The sequence below is a fragment of the Lineus longissimus genome, chromosome 17 (assembly GCF_910592395.1).
Source record: "Lineus longissimus chromosome 17, tnLinLong1.2, whole genome shotgun sequence".
NCBI lineage: Eukaryota > Metazoa > Nemertea > Pilidiophora > Heteronemertea > Lineidae > Lineus > Lineus longissimus.
The window spans coordinates 13,307,234-13,330,734 of NC_088324.1; the positions used below are offsets into that span (position 1 = coordinate 13,307,234).

General features: G+C 43.1%; 1 protein-coding gene and 2 long non-coding RNA genes across 3 annotated transcripts; all 3 read left to right on the forward strand.

Annotated features, from left to right (window-relative positions):
* The first annotated feature begins 1,116 nt into the window (after positions 1–1,116).
* On the forward strand, positions 1,117–13,236 carry LOC135501032 (sodium/mannose cotransporter SLC5A10-like). Its single transcript, XM_064792751.1, has 16 exons — positions 1,117–1,162; positions 1,313–1,535; positions 2,023–2,169; positions 7,331–7,478; positions 7,829–7,900; positions 8,293–8,397; positions 8,730–8,789; positions 9,065–9,169; positions 9,592–9,778; positions 10,151–10,356; positions 10,547–10,682; positions 10,979–11,237; positions 11,562–11,730; positions 11,937–12,164; positions 12,586–12,745; positions 12,886–13,236. The coding sequence occupies exons 1-16, from the start codon at positions 1,117–1,119 to the stop codon at positions 13,098–13,100; spliced, it is 2,466 nt and encodes an 821-aa protein (XP_064648821.1). The 3' UTR covers positions 13,101–13,236.
* A 2,429-nt stretch (positions 13,237–15,665) lies between these two features.
* LOC135501058 (uncharacterized) lies at positions 15,666–17,537 on the forward strand. The gene is made up of 3 exons (XR_010449549.1): positions 15,666–15,756; positions 16,265–16,428; positions 17,173–17,537. It is a non-coding gene; the product is annotated as an uncharacterized LOC135501058 (long non-coding RNA).
* Positions 17,538–18,020: 483 nt separating this feature from the next.
* LOC135501542 (uncharacterized) lies at positions 18,021–21,940 on the forward strand. Its single transcript, XR_010449608.1, has 5 exons — positions 18,021–18,412; positions 18,802–18,874; positions 19,305–19,443; positions 20,033–20,280; positions 20,644–21,940. It is a non-coding gene; the product is annotated as an uncharacterized LOC135501542 (long non-coding RNA).
* Positions 21,941–23,501: the final 1,561 nt, after the last annotated feature.

Consider the following 23,501-nt stretch of genomic DNA (forward strand, 5'->3'; position numbering starts at 1 on the left):
GGATGTCTCAGAAAAGGATATGTTGTGCCTGGTTGTGACTAGGAGAGGATGCCCTCTTGTGCCTGGTTAGGACAGTATTATGTCCCAACAACAGGAGACAATTGACAGTCAGCGACAGCGGGATGCATGCTTATTGAAGACTTCCAAGGTACTCTATTCATTATCCCAAGGACAGGGAAGGACTCTTTTTCGAGGGGTGACATTTACGACTGCTACACTGGGCGACCAGTTTGTCCTGTGACTTTCAACCTGGTCAGAATCATTCGGACTTCACTATGAATCAACTTTGTGTTCTTCGTCGTCCTTAAGATTCCTGCCATTTTTTAATACAATGGTGAGGTTTCTCACATCTCGGACACTTTCCTGAAGAAAACTGTTCAAACAAGAGTTAAGTAACTTTCCCTGTTTGCCAACGACAATGATTGCACACAGAATGAATCATTTATTAATAATGACTTTGAGTTAATAAGAGTGCTGGTATGATTGTTTGCTTGGCCCTTTCGTGTTTGTTCAGCTAGAGTTGTGACTTTCTCGGATCGACTTTCTCAATCTCTCAGTAAAGTGGGGAATATGGTGTAGGCCAGGAACAATATTTGTTGACACATTGTATGTCTTCAAATACGAGATGTGACAGTTGACCAGCCTCGTCAGCAGGATAAGGCAGTGGAAGGCACGATATTTTCTTGTCTCATGATCATAATGATAATTAGAACGGAATTCTAGAACTCTGTAGTATCATCAAACTGGGTCCTGGGTTTGGAACCAGGACACCGTACCGCTGAAACAGCCTCCGAAAACTCAGAACGAATCGGGGACCTCATTCAGTCGCCGTCCTTGTCTCCGTCTGACTCATGGATGGTCGCTGTGACCAACTCAAGCCGGTGTAGCTCTGAATTCTGATGTGTTGATGGTGCTTTTTTATTTCTGGATATATGTGGACATCGTCTTTCTTTCGACAGTCTTCCAGTTAATCGAACAACCAAGACTAAGGTTTTAAGCTTCACATCATATTTCTTCAGAGATCGCACGCTTTGGCATATTCTCGTCTGAACAACACACGCTTTAGGTTCACATAACGTGCCTTTATTGGATAGACGCAACCTTCAGTGACTCGGGATGCGTCAAATTGACATCCTTGTGCTTCTGTTCTGTTGGACCGTTGGTAAGTATAGGCCGTGTACACTCGTTTTATCACCAACTTTATTTACTGCGTATAGAGCCCTTTGATCCATGTCATCTTTAACGCGTTTTTAGCCATTCATTGCTTTAACAAAGAATTGATGATAAGAGAGTTCTGTCTAATGTTTTTCAGACCAGGTGATATTCTCTGGTGGTCACGGGTCGCACTGTGAATGTCCAGTCGACTGGACGTACGGGGATATCTTTCCAACTGACTCGATACCGAGTGAGTTTAGGGTGATGACGGGAACACGTAACCATTCGACAGCAGCTCTGGCCTGTCGCAGACTAAACGGAACGCTCGCAAGTATCCATAGCCAAGAAGAGAATGATAACATCATTTATTTGATGACATGGTAAAATCGAAGAACGAAATGATAGTGAGATTTCGCATCTTTACGTTTAGATTTACGTCTTCTAAAAATAATGCAGTTCGCCTGCTTCATGGAAGAAACAGACTTGAATCCTATACTAAGACTGCTGTGAAAACACACAACGTTAGTCAAGACGTGAGCTTGCGAAACCTCAACGCTTGGGCTGAAACCTGAAACTTGAGGTTTCATGTCAGGCGATCATGTCAGGCGTCATCGCCATCTTTCACCAGATGCAACTGATTAGTTCACCCACTTGAGCTGGTTTTTCCTTTCGATTTTCACAGGTAACAGAGTAGTGTCATGGGTGATATGAATAAAGACTAGCAAATGCTTTTACATCAATTTTGTACAGAAAGGCCTAGTGTAAATGTACATGGAGTTTTAGATAAAAGCATTTGCTAGTCTTTATTCATATCACCCATTGTATTGGTAATTGAACACGTAAAATTCTGTTCAGTTTTTTTTCCAGCTGTAAGTCTTCCGAAGCCTGGATTGGAATATCGGGAGAGGCCACGGGCGTTGTTGCCGACATGACTTGGGGTGATAATTCTCCTTTAGACTATGTGCCAGCTGCTGGCACCGAAAGTGGCGTAAAGCTTGACGACCCTGATGAAAGGTGCATAATGATGACAGACAAGAAATGGCACGACGAACCATGTTTCGACACCAAGGATTACATTTGCAAGAAAGGTATAGGCCTAATCACCTTGATTTGTCCTTTCACCAATCCTGACATAATCAGTGATTTTCAATATACTCCGCCTCTCGATAAAACCTGATCTCAGAAAGGGGCTCTCACCAAGCATCCTGAAGGTTCGAGCAAATTGTGATCCTGTCATTCATATCATTCTACTCATTGCCGAGTTCCGTGGTGTTTCGAGAATGTCGAATTCTCATGCGTGTTCTCTCATTAAATTGGTCTGATATACTGGCGGGTGTAACATATGTGGCAGTTCCCCATATTTTAGTGTTTCCATACAATTGATAGCCAGAGAGACCAAGCCTTTTCAAAAGAGGGAAACACAGAAAATGTGCTAATGTATATCTCAGAGTTCCCACAAGATGAGGGGAACCACTCCAAAACGGCCCGAAAAACATTCAAAAACGAAACACCGGCATTCGATCTGATTGTGACTTTGTCCGAATTGTGTCGGTCGTGGTCGAAGAGAACCGGAGAAGAAAATTTTACTGGTAGGCGTATAGTGCTATTTAATTTCTCTTTCAACACAGATATTGATGAGTGTAGTTTGGGACGGGACGATTGTAACCAAAGTAGTTCCCACTGCGTCAATACAATCGGATCATTCTTCTGTTCTTGTAAAAATGGATTTAGAAAAGAGGCGCCAGGAGAGCAATGCGCAGGTAAGGTTGCAAACGTTATCTTTACTGTATAGGTCTTGGCGATGGCTAATTCTCGCTTGGGTCACCGCAAACGAGAGCTTCATGCAGAAGGTATTATTGCATATTGCTGCAACAAATATATCACGTTTGCAGGGCAGTTCTACTCCATTATACCTGACCAAAAATGCTAAAACAGAACATGTGTGATGTGCGCAGCTCGCTCCGTGATTGAACCAAGACCTTTATACTTAAAGTCCGGAGATAACGATGTGACAGATCAGAGCTTGTTCCTCTCCTCGTTATTCCCTGATGCTCATCTTTTATAACTCTTTTTTTCTTCAAATTTCGTATTCCCCAGATATCGACGAATGTGCGTCTAAAAACTATTGTGACATCAACGCCAAATGTTCGAACAGCTATGGCTCATTTTTCTGCACATGTGATGAGGGTTTCAGGAGGCCTTTTCCGGAGAAAAAACAACAGCCCCTCTGGCACACGACTCCTTGCCCCTTTAATTCCATCCACACAGGAAATCGAGCGATTCTGAAACTGCCAATAGGAGTCTCCCTCATCTCACAGAATCAAACAAGTGCCATTGCCGTGCATTACGAGATGACCAATTCAACCTCCCCAGCTCTTGTCTATATATAGTCGCTCTTTTTGAGTGCCAAAAAACATTCTCTGTTTTTGTAAGAAGATGACCTCTTTCAGACATCGACGAGTGCGCGACTGGTGTCCACAATTGTGACGATAACGCGCAGTGTATCAACAGCCCAGGTTCTTTCTCATGCGTCTGTAATGAAGGCTTCTATACACCAGATCTAGTTGCCCAGATAATCTCGGTTCAACCTTATCAAACATGTGTACCCATTGCTCCTCCAGGTATGTAGAACCGCAGTCATTTTCACTAATAGTCTTGAACTTCACGCCCCTTGCCTTCACTCCTTGGCACAGCCTGCAGTGGATATTGCTCGTAACAGAAATGTCAGACTCCATTTTATGCTGCTGAACATATCTGACCCGTCAGCTTTAAATCGTATACAAAATCTGATCTGCTTTATACTATTGACTTGATATTTTATTCAATCTTAATTCAAGTTAATTTGAAATTCAAGTTATTTTTGTTTTGATGAATAAGTCAATTTACTATTCAGTGTAAATTTGATTCAAATGAAATTTAGCTGATGTCTTTTGATTTTCGGACGAACTGAATATTTTTATAGTTAGTAAGCGAGAAACCAAAGAAAGTAGCCTTAACCTTTGAAGGATTTGCCAACGACTTAAAGATCCGGTAAGTGATGCACGTGTCAGTGATGTGCGTGAAATTGGTGCTTCTGGGTGTGGTGTCCGTGGTGAGTGCGTCTTCTGTTGGTCTGTGCGCCTCCGCATGGCAATCACAGAGTCCTTTCATATCCCTCCTGTACTTAATTTGTCGCCGCTCACATATGGCAGGTTTTACGAATTAGCGGATACGGAATCTGCAACCATGGTGTAACACTTCAATGGCATCATTTCTAAATTTCTTCCCTCCACCGAGAAAGTACATGTAAAAGTTGATAGCATAGTTCACATGCCACAACAAAGTTAGAACCCAGTGTTCCACATTGTATCTTAGATACCAGTATCGCATGTTTAGGTTATAAGTTGAGTTGAGGAGAAAATCTAAGATCACAGTGTAAAATCTTAATGGTATGGAACAGAAGACATACGCAAGGCTGACTAAGATAAGCATCCGTATCATGTAGCTATCATCTCGCGATCGCCCCGACGTCTCCGCCTTTTCCGTCTTCTTCATCGCGGCGGTCATGAGCGTGTCTCTCTTCCCTGCAGCCCTCCGAACCCCGATGATAATGCCAACATTACAAAAGAATATCACCGCAAAGGGTATGACGGTGCCAAATACGAGAATGTATGTTGGTGCCAAGAGGGTTATGTAGGGTTCATCAAAAATGGCCGGCTGGACGCTCTCTATACCTGTAAGAATCACAAGATGGTATCCATGAACATGTCGTCGTTGAAAATGTCCAGGCTACCATCGAACCAATACTCTGGTTATTTAGGTTGCCCGAGCAAAACTGCTGAAATCATGTTGATGGGAAGTGAGAATTAATTACAAGGCTGATAGAGCATAGCTCTGTTTTTAAACGTTTTCGACAGATGCAAACTATCGCTCGATGGGCTCGCGGGATCTGTGGTTTCTGTTGGGCGATAGCTCCGACAATTCTGGGCGATCGTGCAACAAAGACTACAGCGCCCCCTGCTGGCCACTTTACGAAAACCATTTACCAGAAATCGGATCCTCATTATAGTCGAAGGTCCAAAAGAGATTGAGGTTTATACCAGAGGTTATAATTGCAGTTGCAATAGTCAACCTAGTTGCTTTGGAGGTCGTACATAGTGTTGTTGCCTTCATCGGGGCCCACACTGCGATAAGTCTGTCCACTGACATTTCCGCCAAGAAGAGTCCCGATGAGATCCCAGCTGCATTCGCTATGAACCAGAAGAACCTATTTAATAAAACAGTTCAGAAATATCCCATTACTAAATAACAATAAAGAACTGCTGTCGCAACTACTAATTTGTCTGCCTTTGACCTTCTGATGCAGATGAAGCTTCCCTTTAGACAGCAGTTGCAATTTGTTTTGGGTCAAAATCTAGATTAATGACTTAACTTTCAAAGGTGAGGCACGGGGTTCGCTTGTCTTCAAAACGAAAATGAATTGCTGTATGCTTCGATCATCGTCAAAAATATAACTGCTGCATGAAAATGAAGCAGATTTCTTCAAGCATATCTCGCGCCATCGGTACGTTATCAACGCAAAAACCTGATAGAAAACCCTATATATATACCTGAAGAGTGTGGCCCTATCCTGCAAGACTTGTCTCCCAACTTTCCAAAAAATGAAAACATTTACGCCACAAATGTTAACCAAAACAGCACTATCGGCAACAGCGAGGGCTGCCATGTATACGCACGTAGAGAGATGGCTGTTGCTCTTCTTGACAGCAACAAGAAAAGCTATAAGATTCCCCGGCAAGCCGACAGCAACCACCACCAGTATCCCAATGCGGGTAATGATGAAAAAAGCCAGCTCTAAGTCCGGATAGGACGGAACATCGGTTTGAGAAGTAAGGTTACTTGTTTCTATATCCATTTTTCGGTGGAGAAGTTTCATCACCTTCGCATTGCGTTGCAGTCACCTCTCTAATAGGCAGGAATGAGTTGAATTCCTTCAAATCAACAATACCATCCCCATTCAACCCGTAGGGGCGGAGATTCAACTTCGCCCGTCTCTGATGCAGTGCATACAAGTTTAACTCTTGAAAGTCTAGGATTCATTTTCTGCAGAACAAGACTAACAGCCGAAGAAATACATGTATGTTGATGATTCGTCGACAGTTCAAGCAAGTACAGTTTGGTCCTGCAATCATCATCATCACCGTTCAAATTGCATGGACCACTGAAATCACTAAAGCGGTAATTGGCTATACATTTATAAAAGAAATACTACAGTAACTTGTAATTGTCTTTGTTTGGGTGCTGATGCTGAGGATATTGGCATTAATTGTCATAGCCTGGAGAGAATCTCGTTGAATAAGTGAAACCCAATATGATGATGCCATTAGTAGGGAGGGATAAGGTTTCACTAACGTATGAAACAACCAATATTACGTGGCAATAGTCGCAAACTCGACATTCTAGTAAAACTGTAGATACTTATATAAGTTATATCAAGTATGTTTCACTTTATCATGTTTTATAACACTTATACTTTATCTAAATATGTAAGAATCAGAATAAGATATATATTAGATATAACTAAATGTCTTACAGTTATCAAACCATATAGATTATATTAACTGACAGGCGTGTTATACCTGTAATGTCGACAATCGGCATGAGCAATTAGGGTTTCAAATTGGTACAGTATTTAGTCTAACTTGTGTTTGATTCAGCGAGGTTTACATTTCTCAACAGTTTTGATTTACCGAGAGATAGAAGAAACCTCTATCGGTGACTTCGTATAACTTCCTTTGATCTACCTGGCCCCTGCCTATATAGTTCTCCCTTTAAAAAGATTGTCAGACTTATCTTAGGCGGGTTCCGTGACCCTAAGATAATGTTGTTACTTGTGTATGATAATTACAATGATTCATTGTTCTTTTACCTATGTGACTGTGACAAGTTGAAAAGTAAGTAAAGCCATTTCCTTCTTTTTCATTTGTTTATGCACAAATCTTCTTTATAATGGCAGGCAAAGTGATTGATCACAACAGTTTCTTCTTCTTCTTCTGCCTTATGGTTTTATGTAATCGTCATAACATCAGCTCGTGCGACGCAACAAAATCTGCTGTTTGCTACAGGTTTTTGCCGGTTTCCCCACAGCTTCGTCTCCAGTGATTTAAGTAAATGTTCGTATACTATTTCCTCTCAGTTGGTGTACATTGACAGCGGCTGCCGTCCAACCCCGGCCATTGGTTCCACCTTCGGATTGGAACTGCATTATGACGGGGAAACTAGAGGTCCTCGATTTCGTTATTCTAGGATTGCATTTCGTTATCACAGTTGCAGTTGGCCTATGGGTAAGTCATGAGGTCTATCGAAAAAGGTGTGATCAATCAGAATATCTGGCTAGATATTGAATGTGCTCCTCTTGTCAGGGAGGGGATAACAGCCTATAAAACTGTAGCAAAGAGCATCATGATATGTCAGTTTGCGGAGCCATAAGCTCAATCAAGTCATCATTACTGATCGCTTTAGAAATGGTAATAAGTGATACTTAGAGTATGTACTTGTCCCCTGGAACTGAGCAACTCAAGGTTCGCAATTCACATCTATGCCTGCCTTTAGTCTTTACAAGAACATTAACTTTGTAAAACACGCCGATGAAACCACGGAATATAAAACAAGATTATCCATCATTTCGTCACAGGCATCATGTCGGAAGGGTCGCGGATCAGCGAGAGGTTACTTCTTGGCGGGAAGAGATATGCCGTGGTGGCTGGTAGGTAACAATCTGTTTACCCAACATTTCTACGAATACGAAGCCGTCGACTTCATTATCAGGTGTTGCTCACTATGTCCGTGGAGCAGTCGTTTCCTCACCAGGTGTTTGACCCTGGTGTTGCCAACGTGACACGGACGGCTTCTCGCCCAATTCTCTTGAACTCTCAGAGACCCTCATACGTTTAAAGAGTCCTCTTTCAGAACTCTTGCCTCGTGTTTCAGGTTGGAACCTCGCTGTACATGAGCAATATTGGAACAGGAAGCTTCATAGGAATAGCGGGGGCCTCCTCCGCCGTTGGCATCGCCGTCATTTGCCCAATTCTCTTGAACTCTCAGAGACCCTCATACGTTTAAAGAGTCCTCTTTCAGAACTCTTGCCTCGTGTTTCAGGTTGGAACCTCGCTGTACATGAGCAATATTGGAACAGGAAGCTTCATAGGAATAGCGGGGGCCTCCTCCGCCGTTGGCATCGCCGTCATTTGCTATGAGTTTGCGGTAAGTGTCTCCTGATGAGTTCCCGTCCCAAGCTCAAATCTGCCTTTTTCATGTTTTGTCACGACATGCCACCCCTCTGTGAATAAGTGAACTGTTGCCGCTGCAGCTTGAATTAAAAGGAAGGAAAACTGCATCTGATAAACAAGCAAGATTTACCAAAACGCTGCTGAGCCAAAAAATCCCCATATACATCCAGTGAAGTCTGTTGAGGGGGAGCTTCGATCCATCTTAAACTTTTCTCAATGTCTTTAGGTTGGCCAGCAATTATGTATTTTCTTGGCACAAGAAATATTTACATGTGGTATGGTTCTATACATTAATATCCATTTCAGGGCTTACTCAACATCATTCTTCTGGGTTATCTCTTCATACCCGTATACATATCCAGCGGGGTAAGTATGGTCCCAAAAACAAGGAAATGGAGAAAATATCGCAATATAAACTAATCTTTCCAACACTGTCGAACCTACATACATCACTCATTTTAGTTACGCAACCCCCTTCACAGCCAAACGTCGGTACTTCGTCTCTCGGCAATGTCAGATCAAATACGAATTGCTGCAGACTCTTTATATTACTATATATATATATGTATCTTGGTAGTACACGTCCGGCGTTTTTTGTATTTGATATATATTCTGCACTTTTGTATTGATTTCATCTCTAGGTTTACACAATGCCAGAATATCTGCATAAGCGCTTCGGCGGTAAGCGCCTTCAGGTCTATATGGGGGTGCTTTCTCTGCTGCTCTTTGTCTTAGCAAAACTCTCGGTAAGCCCATCAGATATGTCGAAACTATGTCTCTACTCTAATGCACTCTGGAAATGAAGCGCTTCTCATTAACGAAGATCCAATCAAAATATTAGTAATGCTAATCTCAGACGGCGTTCACCCTTCATTCCATGATGCATAATCTGGTACGTTAGGATTATCTAAATGACTGCATATCCTATACAAATACAAATCGAAAGTAATGCAAGCCTTCCGGCTACAAGGTTCACGTGGGTTATTGACTGGAAAAATTATATGTGAAGAACTTAATATTGAAGTAGAAAAAACTGTAAAACAGTGTCAACAGAAGCAGCCATGGACTATATCTTGTTTTTCTATCATCATCCCTTCCCCGCCTTTGATATTTAGCCGGTGGATAAGACTAACTACCTGAAGTGACAAATCAAGCCTTTTCCTTCCAGTCCGAAATCTACTGTGGCGCCATCATCATCCAGGAGACCTTGGGGTGGAATATTTACCTCTCTGCCTTGGCCCTGCTTGCTGCCACGGCCTTGTATACCGTACTTGGCGGACTCGCGGCTGTCATCTATACAGACTTCTTACAGTCTGTGGTAGTAATCGTTGGAGCTACGATTGTCGCTGTTATCAGTAAGTGAATACACTTACAGGCACCCCCTTGAGGAAGAAATCATGCATTTCTTGTAGGGCGAAGTGACCAAAACATATATATCCTGGTCGGGTTCGAACATCCTGTAGCCATGCACGGCGTATATCGTACAGGGCCGCCGCGTGCAGTGTGACACGAAGTGAATTTGCCACTGATATTTAAACCGAATTTCCGCCAATATGGTGAGTTGTCGCAGTGACCAGTACATAAACAGCCACCCTTCATTTGGAAAACGCACATCAAAGCCCTGGTCGTTTTTATAGAATATTATATCGATCGTAACTTCAAACTTTTCCATACTTGTTTCCTTCCCGACTTCATGCCATATCGTCAACGGTCATGAAAATTTTCAGGCATGGTAAAAGTTGGAGGTTACGAATCTATGAAAGACCAATACATGCGTTCAGTGTCTGCAAACATGACCGACAACAGCACATGTGGTCGCCCCGACCCCTATGCCTTCAACATACTGAGACCAGCGGACGATGGTGGCTACCCTTGGCCTGGGGTACTGTTTGGATGCAATATCTTATCCGCGTGGTATTTCTGTACAGACCAGGTGAGAGATTATAGGAGCTTCTTCCGGAGGATTTCTTGCTTTTATATATATATGACGTCTTGCAGCAGACAAGGTTTCCAGAGCCATCTGGCCATACGTATTTGGCCAACCTCCCAGCGTAGACAAGACGCAAGAATCAAGTACTTCCAGTTTCATCATTAGATCAAGGGATACATGTCTTCTTCTATAGGTGCTTGTCCAGAGGATCTTAGCAGCCAAGGACCTGACGCATGCCAAGGCAGGAAGTGTCCTGGCGGCCTTGCTGAAGACACTACCAATGTTCCTTATGGTCTGGCCGGGTTTGGTCAGCAGGATCCTGTTCCCAGGTGAGCACTGAAAGCATTAGCTGAAATTCCTGTTTCATTGGCCAATCGGAAGCCCTCAAGCCAGCTTCTTCGGCGCCGCTTTTTGTGAGGAACCATTCAAATGAAGTTAGCGTTTTGGTATTAATTCCATGCCATCAAATGGCAACTGTTGAGACTAATAACAGTTTTGGTTCTCGATCGCGACGGATATTTCCACCGAGCGTGTTGTTCCCCCTCCAATGGCAATTTCAGCTTAGGTTGTTTTGGCCACCTTAGGTATTGGATTTACATTTCCTACTAACATTTCGATTATACAGAGACCCTAGCCTGTGCCTCGCCCGAGGCATGCATCGCTGCCTGTGGTAACCCGTCAGGCTGCTCAAACATCGCCTACCCGAAACTAATAATCGAAATCCTTCCAATTGGTCTCCGTGGTCTGATGTTGGCGGCCATGTTGGCCGCTCTGATGAGCTCTCTGACCTCGATCTTCAACAGTAGCAGCACCGTCTTCACCATCGACTTGTGGAAGAAGATCAGGAAGAATGCTTCAGAGACCGAACAGATTATAGTAGGAAGGTAAGCCGGTAAATGCGAAAACAGTTGTAAGAGAACAAGTTACAACATATCGACAGGCGGAGCATATTGAAACCATGCCAGGATGATATCTGAGGACGTGGCGGCAATTTAAGGACCTCAAATGACGACATGATCAATGTAGTTTCTACTGGACCCGTCTTTAATACAATGAACGCCTTTACTTCTGTAATCTCGACTCTGTCTCATTCATCAGGCAGTTCGCATGAAGACAATCGTGTCACAAGCGATTGTATACTTGGCTGTGCGAAGAACGAAACAGAGCCCAGGTTACAGTAAATTGTTCCCATTCCCTACGTTCTTCAGGTTATTCATCATTGTCTTCCTGGGAATTGCCATTGCCTGGTTGCCTATGGTTGGTAACGCAGCAGGTGGCCAGCTCTTCAACTATCTCCAAAGTCTTGGCTCGTACCTAGCCTCGCCCATTATTGCTTGCTATCTGTCGGCTGTATTATGGAAACGAACTACAGAACCCGTAAGAAAAGTTGATATCTTGCCGCAGTATAGTTCCCTGATTCCCCATAGATGGTGTTTATAGTATAAACCTGTATAATAAATGGTGCCCTCGCTTACCTGGCTCCTTCCCACATTTGTGTTGTATCCCTTTTTCCTTCACCTTTTCCTACCTGACTTTGGATCTCGTGCGGTTCATATCACTCCCGGGATATCACTGACGTCTAGTTTCTTTCACAGGGTGCTTTCTGGGGCCTGATGGTTGGCCTCGCCTTCGGTCTGGCGAGACTGATCGCGAGTTTCGCACTACCAGATCCCCCTTGCGGCGAGCCGGACGACCGTCCTGAAATCATTTCCAAGTGGCATTTTCTCCACTACGCCATTTTTCTGTTCGGGATCAGCCTGATAGCAACGATTGTTGTGAGTCTACTCACTGAACCAATTCCGGAGGAAAAGGTAATAAAAGGTTATCGGGAGTGGAACATTCGAACTGAGCACCACACAGCAAGTGTTCAGAAAAAGGCCACTGGGGGAAGAGCACAAATTAACGGGTGAAGTGTTCAGAACGTATGTAGTGATATTCTAGTTGGACGCTACAGGTAGCTATGGAGACAACAAACACAGATGCCACTATTTACAAGATTCGACAAGGCTAAAATCGCACCCGCACCATTTTAAAGATATCCTTTGTCGATCGTAACCTCCTCCTTTTCCATACAGGAACTCTTCTTCTTGTTCAATTGACACTGCTAACAAAAGTTGTTAGCTTATAGCAAAAAACGGTAAACGTGTATGTGATGATAGTTCACGCACTATAGTCCCTTTATCACACATGTCGAATCCCCGAGGTTTTGAAGCAAACGTTGTTTTATTTCAGCTTGAGGGTATGACGTGGTTCACGAGAAGGCGAGGGAACATTATACAGAATGTTGACCCTGAAACCGAAGATGGACCGCCCCAGAAAACGCACGCGGCAGTGCACGAGTTCGTAGAAGAAACTGCGGCGGGGACATCCTCAGAAGAATGTCTCACTGTTGGTTAGTATGTTTCGCATTCTCTCCTGGTGGCAGGCAAGGGAACTTTCCATCAAGTACCCTATCGTTCTCAGCACTGTACAGTAGCTTCTTTACAGCATTTAACTTGAGTAACTCTCCTGTTTTCGATTTCTTTTTTGCAGAGGCTCGTCCAACATCTAAACTGAGAAAAGCCTGGAACTTGGTGTGCGGTTTACAGGAAGAAGAGGATGACATTTCAGAGGAAGACAAATCCAAAATGGAGGAGAAGTTACGGAATTTAGCCGTGATGGAGAATCCAAAATGGAAGACGTTCGTCGACGTCAGTGCAGTGATGGCTTTGGTCTTTGGCGTGTTTCTCTGGGGTTTCTTCTCCTAGGATGAACATGAAAATATGACCAGAGCCAAGATTTAGGGGCTTTGCGCATACAGTGATAAAACATTGCTTCATACTCAGAGGGTGCTGTATCACACATGATTTGATATCCAGTCAATACCTGATATCAAATGCTCCAGATGGGGTCAGTCGGTGTGGGTCAGGGTGGGTGGGGACCTTCATGTTTGTCCAGGGGGCAAAATTAGTTCCACACCATGCAGGACTTTTTTTGATTATCAATGAAATGTATTTTGATCTCTCTCGTTCGCATATGCATTCTAGTCGGTTCAATGATATTGCATGAAGTGTAAATTATGCAAGTAATAAATCATACAAATACATGTTTTGAATAGTAATTGCCCTGCAGTTCTTCCGTATGAACATGTCAGTCGCACAGCAACACCACATATATGACTTTTGTCTGGACAGAGACTGCCTGTGGCATTAGAATGGTATTTCTTCAATATGAATACATAACAGTAAAGCAGCATCAACAGTTGAGAAGAGAGGACAAACTAGCACATGAGAATGTTTTTTCTCCAGTATGAATATATTACAGTGAAACATCATCCCCAGTTGATCCTAGGGCACTAACCAGCTGGCAGCATCAGATTGGCAAGCGATTCTACAAAAAGTGTAACTTTTATATGTCCCCTCATTACATTGGTGATAATTCATCAAAAATCATTCTCCCTTGCGTGTGTAGATCTGACTTGACTTGATTCTGTCTCCATAGCTTATGGCACATCTGGGACAAGATGCTATGTGGATCTGACTTGATTGTGGCACTATATCTTGGGTCACATCCAGGGACTTCACCGTCAGGGTTGTGGCTGTCTTTAAGAGCACAATGTTCCTGCTCAAGAGACGTCCCAAAAACACAGTTGTGACTAGAAGCAGGCGACGAATATGAGGACAGACATAGAAAGACATCGAGGAGACGAGTCAAAACATACCACAGCAAGGAGCATCTCGTTCCAAAGTTCCCTGCCACACTGGCTGGCTCCTTGAGAGATTGGTCATGTGGACAAGCAGGCGACGAAACTGTGGACAGACTCGAGGAGACAAGTCCCAAGATACCGCCACGAGATCAAGGAGCAACTCGGTTCTTAGTTCCCTGGCACACTGGCTGGCTCATTGAGAGATTGGTCACGGGGATAACAAGCCGGCGACAATTACGGGGACAGACATAGATGGACCTCGAGGAGACAAGTCCCAACATACCACCGCAAGATCAAGAAATAGCTGGGATCTTAGCTTCCCGACACACTGGCTGGCTTCTTAGGGATTGGTAATGTGGACAAGCAGGCGACGAATATGGGGACAGAAAAAGATGGACCAGGACTGTATATAGCAAGGAATATTAAAACGTCTACAACTGGTGCGAGAGAGCTAGGTTGTGATGATTTCTCCATGTCAGGTCCTTGGTTTTGAAAGCCTTGTCGATCCTTTCTGAGATGTCCTGTACATAGCAAAGCGGACAGCATGTCTCAATGATGCGAGAGGCATCGATTGTGAGGATGTCCACATGTTGAGCCCTTGTTGAACAAGGCACTATGGTTATATTTTCTGGACCATACGGCAAAAGATGATGGCAGCTCATGAGCCTGACGAGATGGGGCTTATTCGGGACGAGACAGTCTAAGACTGCAAGAATAGTAGAGAGAAACATCAAACGATTGCAACGGTATGCCAACCAGCAGATCCTTTTCAGAGACATTCTGTATAGGAAGGCAACAGTATACACTGGAAAGCTCGGTTGTGACGATGTCTTTTTGTTTCTGGCCATGATCCTTTGTAGTCTATACAAACCTTATTCTGTTATTGCAAGGCGAAGGCGCAGATTTCAATCGCATGTCTTACAATTCTGAAAGAGGTAGGTTGTGAAAATGTCTCCATGTCAGTCATTTGAGGCAATACTCCTTCTTTTCTGAGACAGTAAGGTTGCGACAGTACCGAACAATTGTGGCCGAGTAAGATTGTTACAATGTCTTCCTCTCTTGTCCTTCGTTCAATAGGGCTGCGTATTTATATATTTATATATCTTTTCGCCTGGTTTTGATGTAATGACTTTAAAAGATATCATGAAACAATCCCTGAGTAGGCCTATGCACCGCACTACCCCGATCCCGCTTGACAACCCCTAGATGCAGATGTTCTTTCTGGATGTGCTATAAACAATGGCGCCGTGACGGCTCCTATCCCATTTTATGGCTTTTCCATCTGCTGCCGAAGGAAAGCCGATACGGCTCCTATCCCATTTTATAGCTTTCGCATCTGCAACGGAAAGGGAAAATGGACCCGCCCAATGAGGTTTGGGGGAGAGGGGGGTAGGGGTGAATGAACTCTCACAAAACAAAAAAAGACAGGGTCATTGCAGCGTTCATTGCCAGAGATATTATCATCTTAAATTCATAGTCAGTTTCAGGACCCATACGTGGTTTGTAAAGCCAAAAAACGCCATTTTGAGGGTTGGTTTGTCGACCCAATACCCCGCCAAATTTGAGGACCATATTTGGTTGTTTCCAACCAACGACATCGCGTCATTGCTATCACGTGACGCCCGCACTCCTGCACGCCGTGGACGCAGACGATATACATTTCGGAAACTTTTGACATTTCGTGGTTATTTTTGGTCCTCAAAGACAGTTTTTGTCGGGTAAATAACAGAAGTTTTATGTCCGAATTCTTGTTTATGATCTCGTGTCCATAACAGGCCCATTCATTTTCATTTTAGTCAACTTGTTCCCTATTTTTTCCGTCGGAGAAGTTAGCGTGATGTTTTTTTTTTCGAAATGCGCAATGCGCCAGTTCGCGTCACATGCATGCTCAGAGCAAAAATCGGCCGCGAAACACCGATCAAATCCTTCATCATCCTTGTGAATTAGCACCAATAATACTTATTTTGAGGTTCTTTGTGAATTTCTACATCTATAGGAACAAATACTGTGAAAAAGTATTCGTACGATATCATATACAAGGGATTTTTGAAAACGGTAACTTCGAACGACGGCAAGTTCTTGATAAAGATGAATACATTGTTTCGCGCAACAGTGGTGATGATTTCATGGTCGTTTTCGATCATAAATCAGCCTGGTTTGACAGCTCGATAACTAGTAAATATAACTTGTTGTTCGTCATTGTAAGTCGTTCCTTTTGATTTTCAGGTTGAAATCTGCCGTTTACAACGGTTTTTCGCGAGCTTATCCCGTGACACGTTTCGTTTTTCTCGTGGCCGTCTTGTGGCTGAAATGGCATCTCGCCTCCTGGAAAACGTAGATCGAATTGGATAAGTAAACTGTTCAGGAATTAACACACAGAATAACCATTGGTAAGCTGTTAACATTCGTATTTCTATTCTGTTTTTCGTCGATTTTGAGGCGAGAATGTAGATGTGACATTTGAAATTCGCAGCTGAAAACTCTTAAAAAACTTGAATGTCTGTGCATCATATGTGCATCATGTGTGCTTCATTCAGTGCATTCACTATTCAGTTCAGTGCAATGTGATGCTCTGTAGCTTATCCCTCCATCAATCCACATTAAAATACTGCCCATCCATGTGGAAATAGACTTGGAAGCCTATATTTCTTATTATTTAGAGGAAGACAATTCTTTCGAGGTCGCACTTTTAAAAGCTATTGAGAAGAATTACTCTTTCGACAAGGGTGATGTCAATTGTCGTAAAACTTACGCTTCCTCAAGTTCCTGTGAAAAAAATGGCTGATATTAAATATTTTCGCCAACCATCTATATTCCAGCAGCAGCAGCATAGGCAAAGGTTTTACAGCCTAGTGTATTTATTGGAATCCAGATGTCAGGAAAAAATATGTGGCCCATATGTTTCTGGGGGACCCCATGCTCAGACCCCCTTGCCAGATTTTTACTTTCACAAGATTTAGGGCTAAGTCACCAATGTCCACCTACCCAAGATCAAGATGAAGATGTTGAGTATTGTGCTATTCTGACACTCTAGTCTTCAGCAATGAGCTTGGTCGAAGGAAAAGTTGAAAAGGTCTTGGATGTATTAAACAAGACTACCCATTGTAAATATTCTTCCATCTTCTTGATTATAGCAATGAAACGATCAAGTTTATTGGTGATGCCCATTGTTGCCTGAAAGCACAGTTGCGGAGGAAGCTTTGCTTAGAGGAAGGTGGTTCCCAGCCTGAGCAACAAAGCCAAGAAGGGATCACTCAACTGAAAAAAGCAGTATTTCCAGATGAGTACCTGACTGACAATTTACAATAAATACCAAACTTGGCCCACCTGATATTTCATACAGTGATTCATAATCAAACTGGGATTGGACAAGGCCCTTTTTGTGCTTCCATAGTTAAAAATTTCCCAGATGTGCTGATCAGTGGAAGCCTAGGGTCTCCTCATCAAAATATCAGGATGAGTTGACATAGGTTTACATTGACAGAGATTTTTGAGTGTCCTCAATCTTTGGGTGACACAATGAAGTATTAGGTGCCTTGCTCAAAGACAACGAGATGAGGTGGCGCAGATTATGTGAGAGTTGAACCCACAATATCCTTGTCATTGTGATCATAAACAACCAGAAACTCTGGTATGTGGACTGGAGGGATGACTGCTTCTTAATTTTGTCTTAATTCACAGAGTTCGATATGTGTCCTTTGAAACATAAAACTTGGCCTTGGACCTCAATCTTGAAATTCTTTACTTCAAAGCTGTTGGTGTTAAATGACTCTTCTGATTTTATAAAGCTTAATCTTTGGCAGAAGAACTTGATGTGGAAAGCCAATGTTTCTACTCACTGTTAGTTGGGGCCTCAAAATTCAGGATTTTGCCTCCAAAGCATTTCTTGAAAAAAGTGCTGTGGAGGTAGAGGCCTCTCAACAGCAATTTGTCCCTTGCCGAAGACAAATTTGCCTCAGCTTATTTTAGGCATAGCGACCCTGCCAGAGTGATTGCGGAGCTCCTGGCAATGCACACCTGGATCCGTAGCCTAAGAACTGGGGCTGTATAATTAGAATAAGGCAGCCAGGCCCATAACTTTGGGGTTACCATTTGCCGCGAGTGCCGTGGAGAATTTACCATTCAGAATCAAAAGTTAAGTGAGAACCATTATCTTTTTCAGCCCCTCCACCTGATGACCCACATTAACAGGGAAGGAGATGAAGGCATTCAGATTTGGTATGGCAATCGTCATTCTACTGACAAGCCATGGCCCGCTAACAAAATTTACCAAGAACCACAGTTCTTTGCTGCGACATTGGCTGGGTTTTGCTGACCACAATACCATTTGAACTGGAAATGTTGTTGCGAGAAGAATCCGTCTTGGGATACAAGGTTGGTGTGGAATCTGCATGATATTTGATGATGTAATAAACAACTTTAGAAAAAGTTAATTGTGTTACCCATAAAGAATGGGCCAGCCAGACTTGCTATATGAGATGCTCCTTACTTGCTATATTCCTTTCTTACATGCCAAGAGCGTGGCAAGGAGGCAATCTGTACCCACTTAATTTATCAAGCTAGTGGCTAACCACTGGCCGTATCAGAAAAGGATACCAACAGGGCTCAAACCCTCTCCCATGGCAAGACAATGAGGATGATGTTCAAACAGAGGAGATTGGAAAGCAGTCAATCAAAGGATGTACGCTTAGCGAGATATCAAAGACTCTTGCATGCGGTAATAGCCTGCATTAATTATGATAAATCTTGATGTTTCTTTTCAGCCTAATAGCTAGATCAGAGAGCATGGTTCCCACGAAGGCTGTCCAAGGGAGATTCAGCAACCTACTTGATCAGGTAGATCATGGAGCACTTTGGTTTGGCGTGGCTCAAGTATGCAGGCGAACTGTCCATCAAAGGAGGTGGAGGCCTGTGTGCCGTGAAGTTACCTGTCTCTTTGTTTAGTGACATTCATTCTGCTGTAATTCTGCAGTTTAAAAAGTGCTTGCTTGTGATCTTAGGTGAAGTGAAAACTGCTCATATAGTGATAATTGGACTTGTGATAGTGAAAGATTATCAACAAGAACAGAAATTAGGGTTGTGCCGCCTGGGAACATATCTACGAGGTAACCACCACAGCTAGGCAATTACCTAGCAATTGCTAGGATGAGATATCAGTAGCCAGTCGATGATAGGATGGATGCTTCCAGATGTCAAAGTGTCCGAATTTTTATGTAAAATTGTTAACAAATTTATGATTATTTAAATGGTTCGTGTTGTTTTTCAGCATGGTTTCAAGATCATTGGGGTCACAAGAGTTTTCAGTTTGAATAGATATGAACTTTGTCCCCGAGGTTGTCCAAGAGAGACTGCACCACACAGTAAAAGGAAAGGTGGTTTAGTGACAAGTACAGTTACCCTCTGCTGTAAGCATGCATTTTGAAATTATTCCATTTGCCTGTGATGTGTGCTAGTTAGGGCTTCAAATCATTGCACTTTGTGAGACAGTGACAGCAGGTTGGGAAGACGACACATATACCGGAGCTTCTGTGGATTAGTTGCTTGAACTCCAGAGGCCCATCGTTTGAACCTTAAAGTTGGCATGAGACCTGTGGCAGGTCACTGTCTATCTTGTTTAACTCCACCCAGCTTTATGAATAGAAACGCTGAGGTTGCTTTTTTGGAAAGACTGGCGTTGAAAGTTATGACACCAGACCATAAGACCATAATTTTGGATGCAGTCAAGAAGTCCTCTGTGGTAAAATGTAGGTTGTGCCAAGTTACACAATGTTTGTAGAAGATTAAAAGGAATTTGGCTATGGCCAAGACTCCCTTGCGGTATTAAATTGGAATTTGAATTGTCCCAAATTTACAAGGTGGCTGAGTTTTGATTTTATCTTCAGAAATAAAAAAACCAAGGGAGGAGAGGATGACCTTTCAAAATTTCAGAGAAATGGAAATCGAGGATTGGTCATTCAAAACTCTAAATTAAATGAATACTATTGGTCTTTCCAGCAGCCAACACCTCATGAACTAGACTGAAAAATAGCACAGGTGATCAAGACTGATACCGCACAATCGTCCTCCTGGTTAACAAGCCAAGACCAATCCAGATGGGGAGGGTTGGCCCTCCAACACCACTACCAATGCTCTCAGCTGGGATCAGTGGACTGCAGCAATATCTTACTGAAGACAAAGATGAGGGAATCTACAATGTTGATGCAAGATTGCCCTGTGATGTCAAGGCGTCTTTGACTACAACGGTTTGTTGATTGTTTATAGCAGAAATTGTGTTTTGCGGTATAGGTCTAAATATGGCTGATCTGGCTGAGGCCTAGGCAAGCTCAGGATACCCTTCTGTGACTGCAACTATCATCCTAATGATGACATTGTTGCACGGAAGGATAGTCTGTGGTACATGATTCTAATTTCCTGCCATGAAAAATTCAAGGACAAAGTCACAACCAGTCTCCCGTGATAGTGCCACAAAAGTAATTTGAGTATTCGATATGACTGATATCTTTCGGTACAACATCTTGTAAACATCATAATTGACGGACACCTTTCAATTGAATGGGTAACCCTCATTTTCTTTCACTCTTAATCAGTTGTTATCATTATTTCAGCTTTGGTTCACCAGTCGGTCCTCGAATGGTAAAGTTTGGACACAACATCCTGAACATGAAGAATATTCCGAAAGACAACACAAACAATATTTGGACATTCAATTTTTCAGCTGAGATTAGGACCTTTTTTCAAGTTAGGACTAAAGCCCCTGGGCCTGCTTTAGGCCTATAACTGTAGTTTGTGCTCTGTAGTATGTGATTTGAAAAGATTGGAGTAAGGATTGTACAATGGAACAAGTGTCATTTTGTTTGCCACAGTAACTTAAGGCAGTGTTAGTGACCCATTTGTTTTCAGTTTACAAAGCCATCATGATCAACTGCATTGATCCCTCAAAAGATTGTTGGAGTGACTCCATTAAATGTAACAAAAATATCCAACACCTGGTATTCTAGTTACTGTAGGTTAGCTACTGAAGTGACCTTTTTGTTTTCACTTTTAAAAACCTATGCGATTATCCGCACTGAAGGTCCCTCCAGAGATTGTTGGACTGGGTCCATTAAATGTGACAAAAATATCCAACACCTATTTACAAATGAAGTGAGGGGGTCAGCCTTTTGGTGTAACTCCATATAACTGTCTGGTGATTTCGCTCTGGGCTTGTGACATTCTGATCGGTCTGAAATAGTCATTGTCGCCCATCCCTCAATTTGAGGCCTGTGTCCCGATGGTGGCGTTGAATGGCAAAATCAAAGGGGCATGACGGCGGTTAAACCTATTGCGAATGGGCAGCATCACAACCAGTTCTGAGATCTGGGGGTGGTGTAGGATATCTGGTTACCACGCACACATCTCTTGAATTTGCGGTGGGTTGGTACCCCACGCTACGTAAGGGGAGGTTCTGGGTAAGACTTGGTCCACGTGAATAGGTTGTACCTGAAAGATGAGAAGTTGCGAATGGACGCCTTAGAATATGTCCTTCGACCAGCTAGTGCTAACCCGGTCACTGTCTCCAGGTCACCACACCTTGGTCAATGAGCGGGCGAAGAACCCAATGGCTCCGTCAGGAGTACATCGTCAACTTCAGCCCGTAGTCAAACCGGTACACGTACAAATATCTTAGCTGAGAGTGGGGGACGTACTTGCTTCTCATCGGGGTAATACAGTACCACTGTATACAATGACCCCATTTTAGTTGGATTTTATTGAGGAGTGGACGATAATGAGAATTTCAGGCCAGTCCGATTGTCACCAGTTCAGAGGGCGATTACCTGATAGTTATGTGGCATTCCGTCAAACGGTGAACTCTTTCACATCCTTCGTAAATTAGCGTTGCTTGTTACATGTCACATCCAATGGCTCATTTGAGGATAGTTTCTGTGATTCTACTTTACCATGAGCAGGCCCATTAAAACCTAAACTGTGTAGTTTGTGCTCTTTAGTATGTGATCTAAAAAGTTGTAAATCTGGTTATTGTAGTAAAGATTGTAGAATGGAATATCCGCGGGATGCCCTAATCTGAGAGCCAAGAGCCAAGACGCTGTTAAAGAGCCAATTAAGTGCTGCCAGGAAAGCCCCGAGCCAAAGAAAAAGTTTAGGCTAATGAAACTTTGGGAATCCTAAGCCTACAGGTACCCTACTTGATAAAAATAAATATATTATGTAATCATTTATGACATTGTAAGAAATCACCACCTTGATAGCTATATGGTTCACAGTCTACCATGCCAGGATTTTTTATTGTACTCTTGTTATGCTGTCAATACAATAGGGCGAGTACAGTGTACACGAGTCTGCACTTCATACACTGTGTACAATCGCACTTGTTAGTCATTCCTGCCGTATCATGTAGCCTTGCGCAAATAGTTCAATCAAAATTGTTTTAAAAAGGCATGATATTGCTCAAATTTGTAAATTCTTGATTGAAATCTGCCAATTCAAGTAATGAGATAGCGGTACTCTGCCTATCTGTACTATAAAAAAACCGACGGTTATTGCGGCTCTAGGATTAGGGTGTCCCAATATCCACACCTGGTATTCTTTAGTTACTGTGTAGTGACCTTTTGTTTTCACTTTTAAAAACCTATGCGATTTGCCGCACTGAAGGTCCCTCCAGAGATTGTTGGACTGGGTCCATTAAATGTGACAAAAATATCCAACACCTATTTACAAATGAAGTGAGGGGGTCAGCCTTTTGGTGTAACTCCATATAACTGTCTGGTGATTTCGCTCTGGGCTTGTGACATTCTGATCGGTCTGAAATAGTCATTGTCGCCCATCCCTCAATTTGAGGCCTGTGTCCCGATGGTGGCGTTGAATGGCAAAATCAAAGGGGCATGACGGCGGTTCAACCTATTGCGAATGGGCAGCATCACAACCAGTTCTGAGATCTGGGGGTGGTGTAGGATATCTGGTTACCACGCACACATCTCTTGAATTTGCGGTGGGTTGGTACCCCACGCTACGTAAGGGGAGGTTCTGGGTAAGACTTGGTCCACGTGAATAGGTTGTACCTGAAAGATGAGAAGTTGCGAATGGACGCCTTAGAATATGTCCTTCGACCAGCTAGTGCTAACCCGGTCACTGTCTCCAGGTCACCACACCTTGGTCAATGAGCGGGCGAAGAACCCAATGGCTCCGTCAGGAGTACATCGTCAACTTCAGCCCGTAGTCAAACCGGTACACGTACAAATATCTTAGCTGAGAGTGGGGGACGTACTTGCTTCTCATCGGGGTAATACAGTACCACTGTATACAATGACCCCATTTTAGTTGGATTTTATTGAGGAGTGGACGATAATGAGAATTTCAGGCCAGTCCGATTGTCACCAGTTCAGAGGGCGATTACCTGATAGTTATGTGGCATTCCGTCAAACGGTGAACTCTTTCACATCCTTCGTAAATTAGCGTTGCTTGTTAC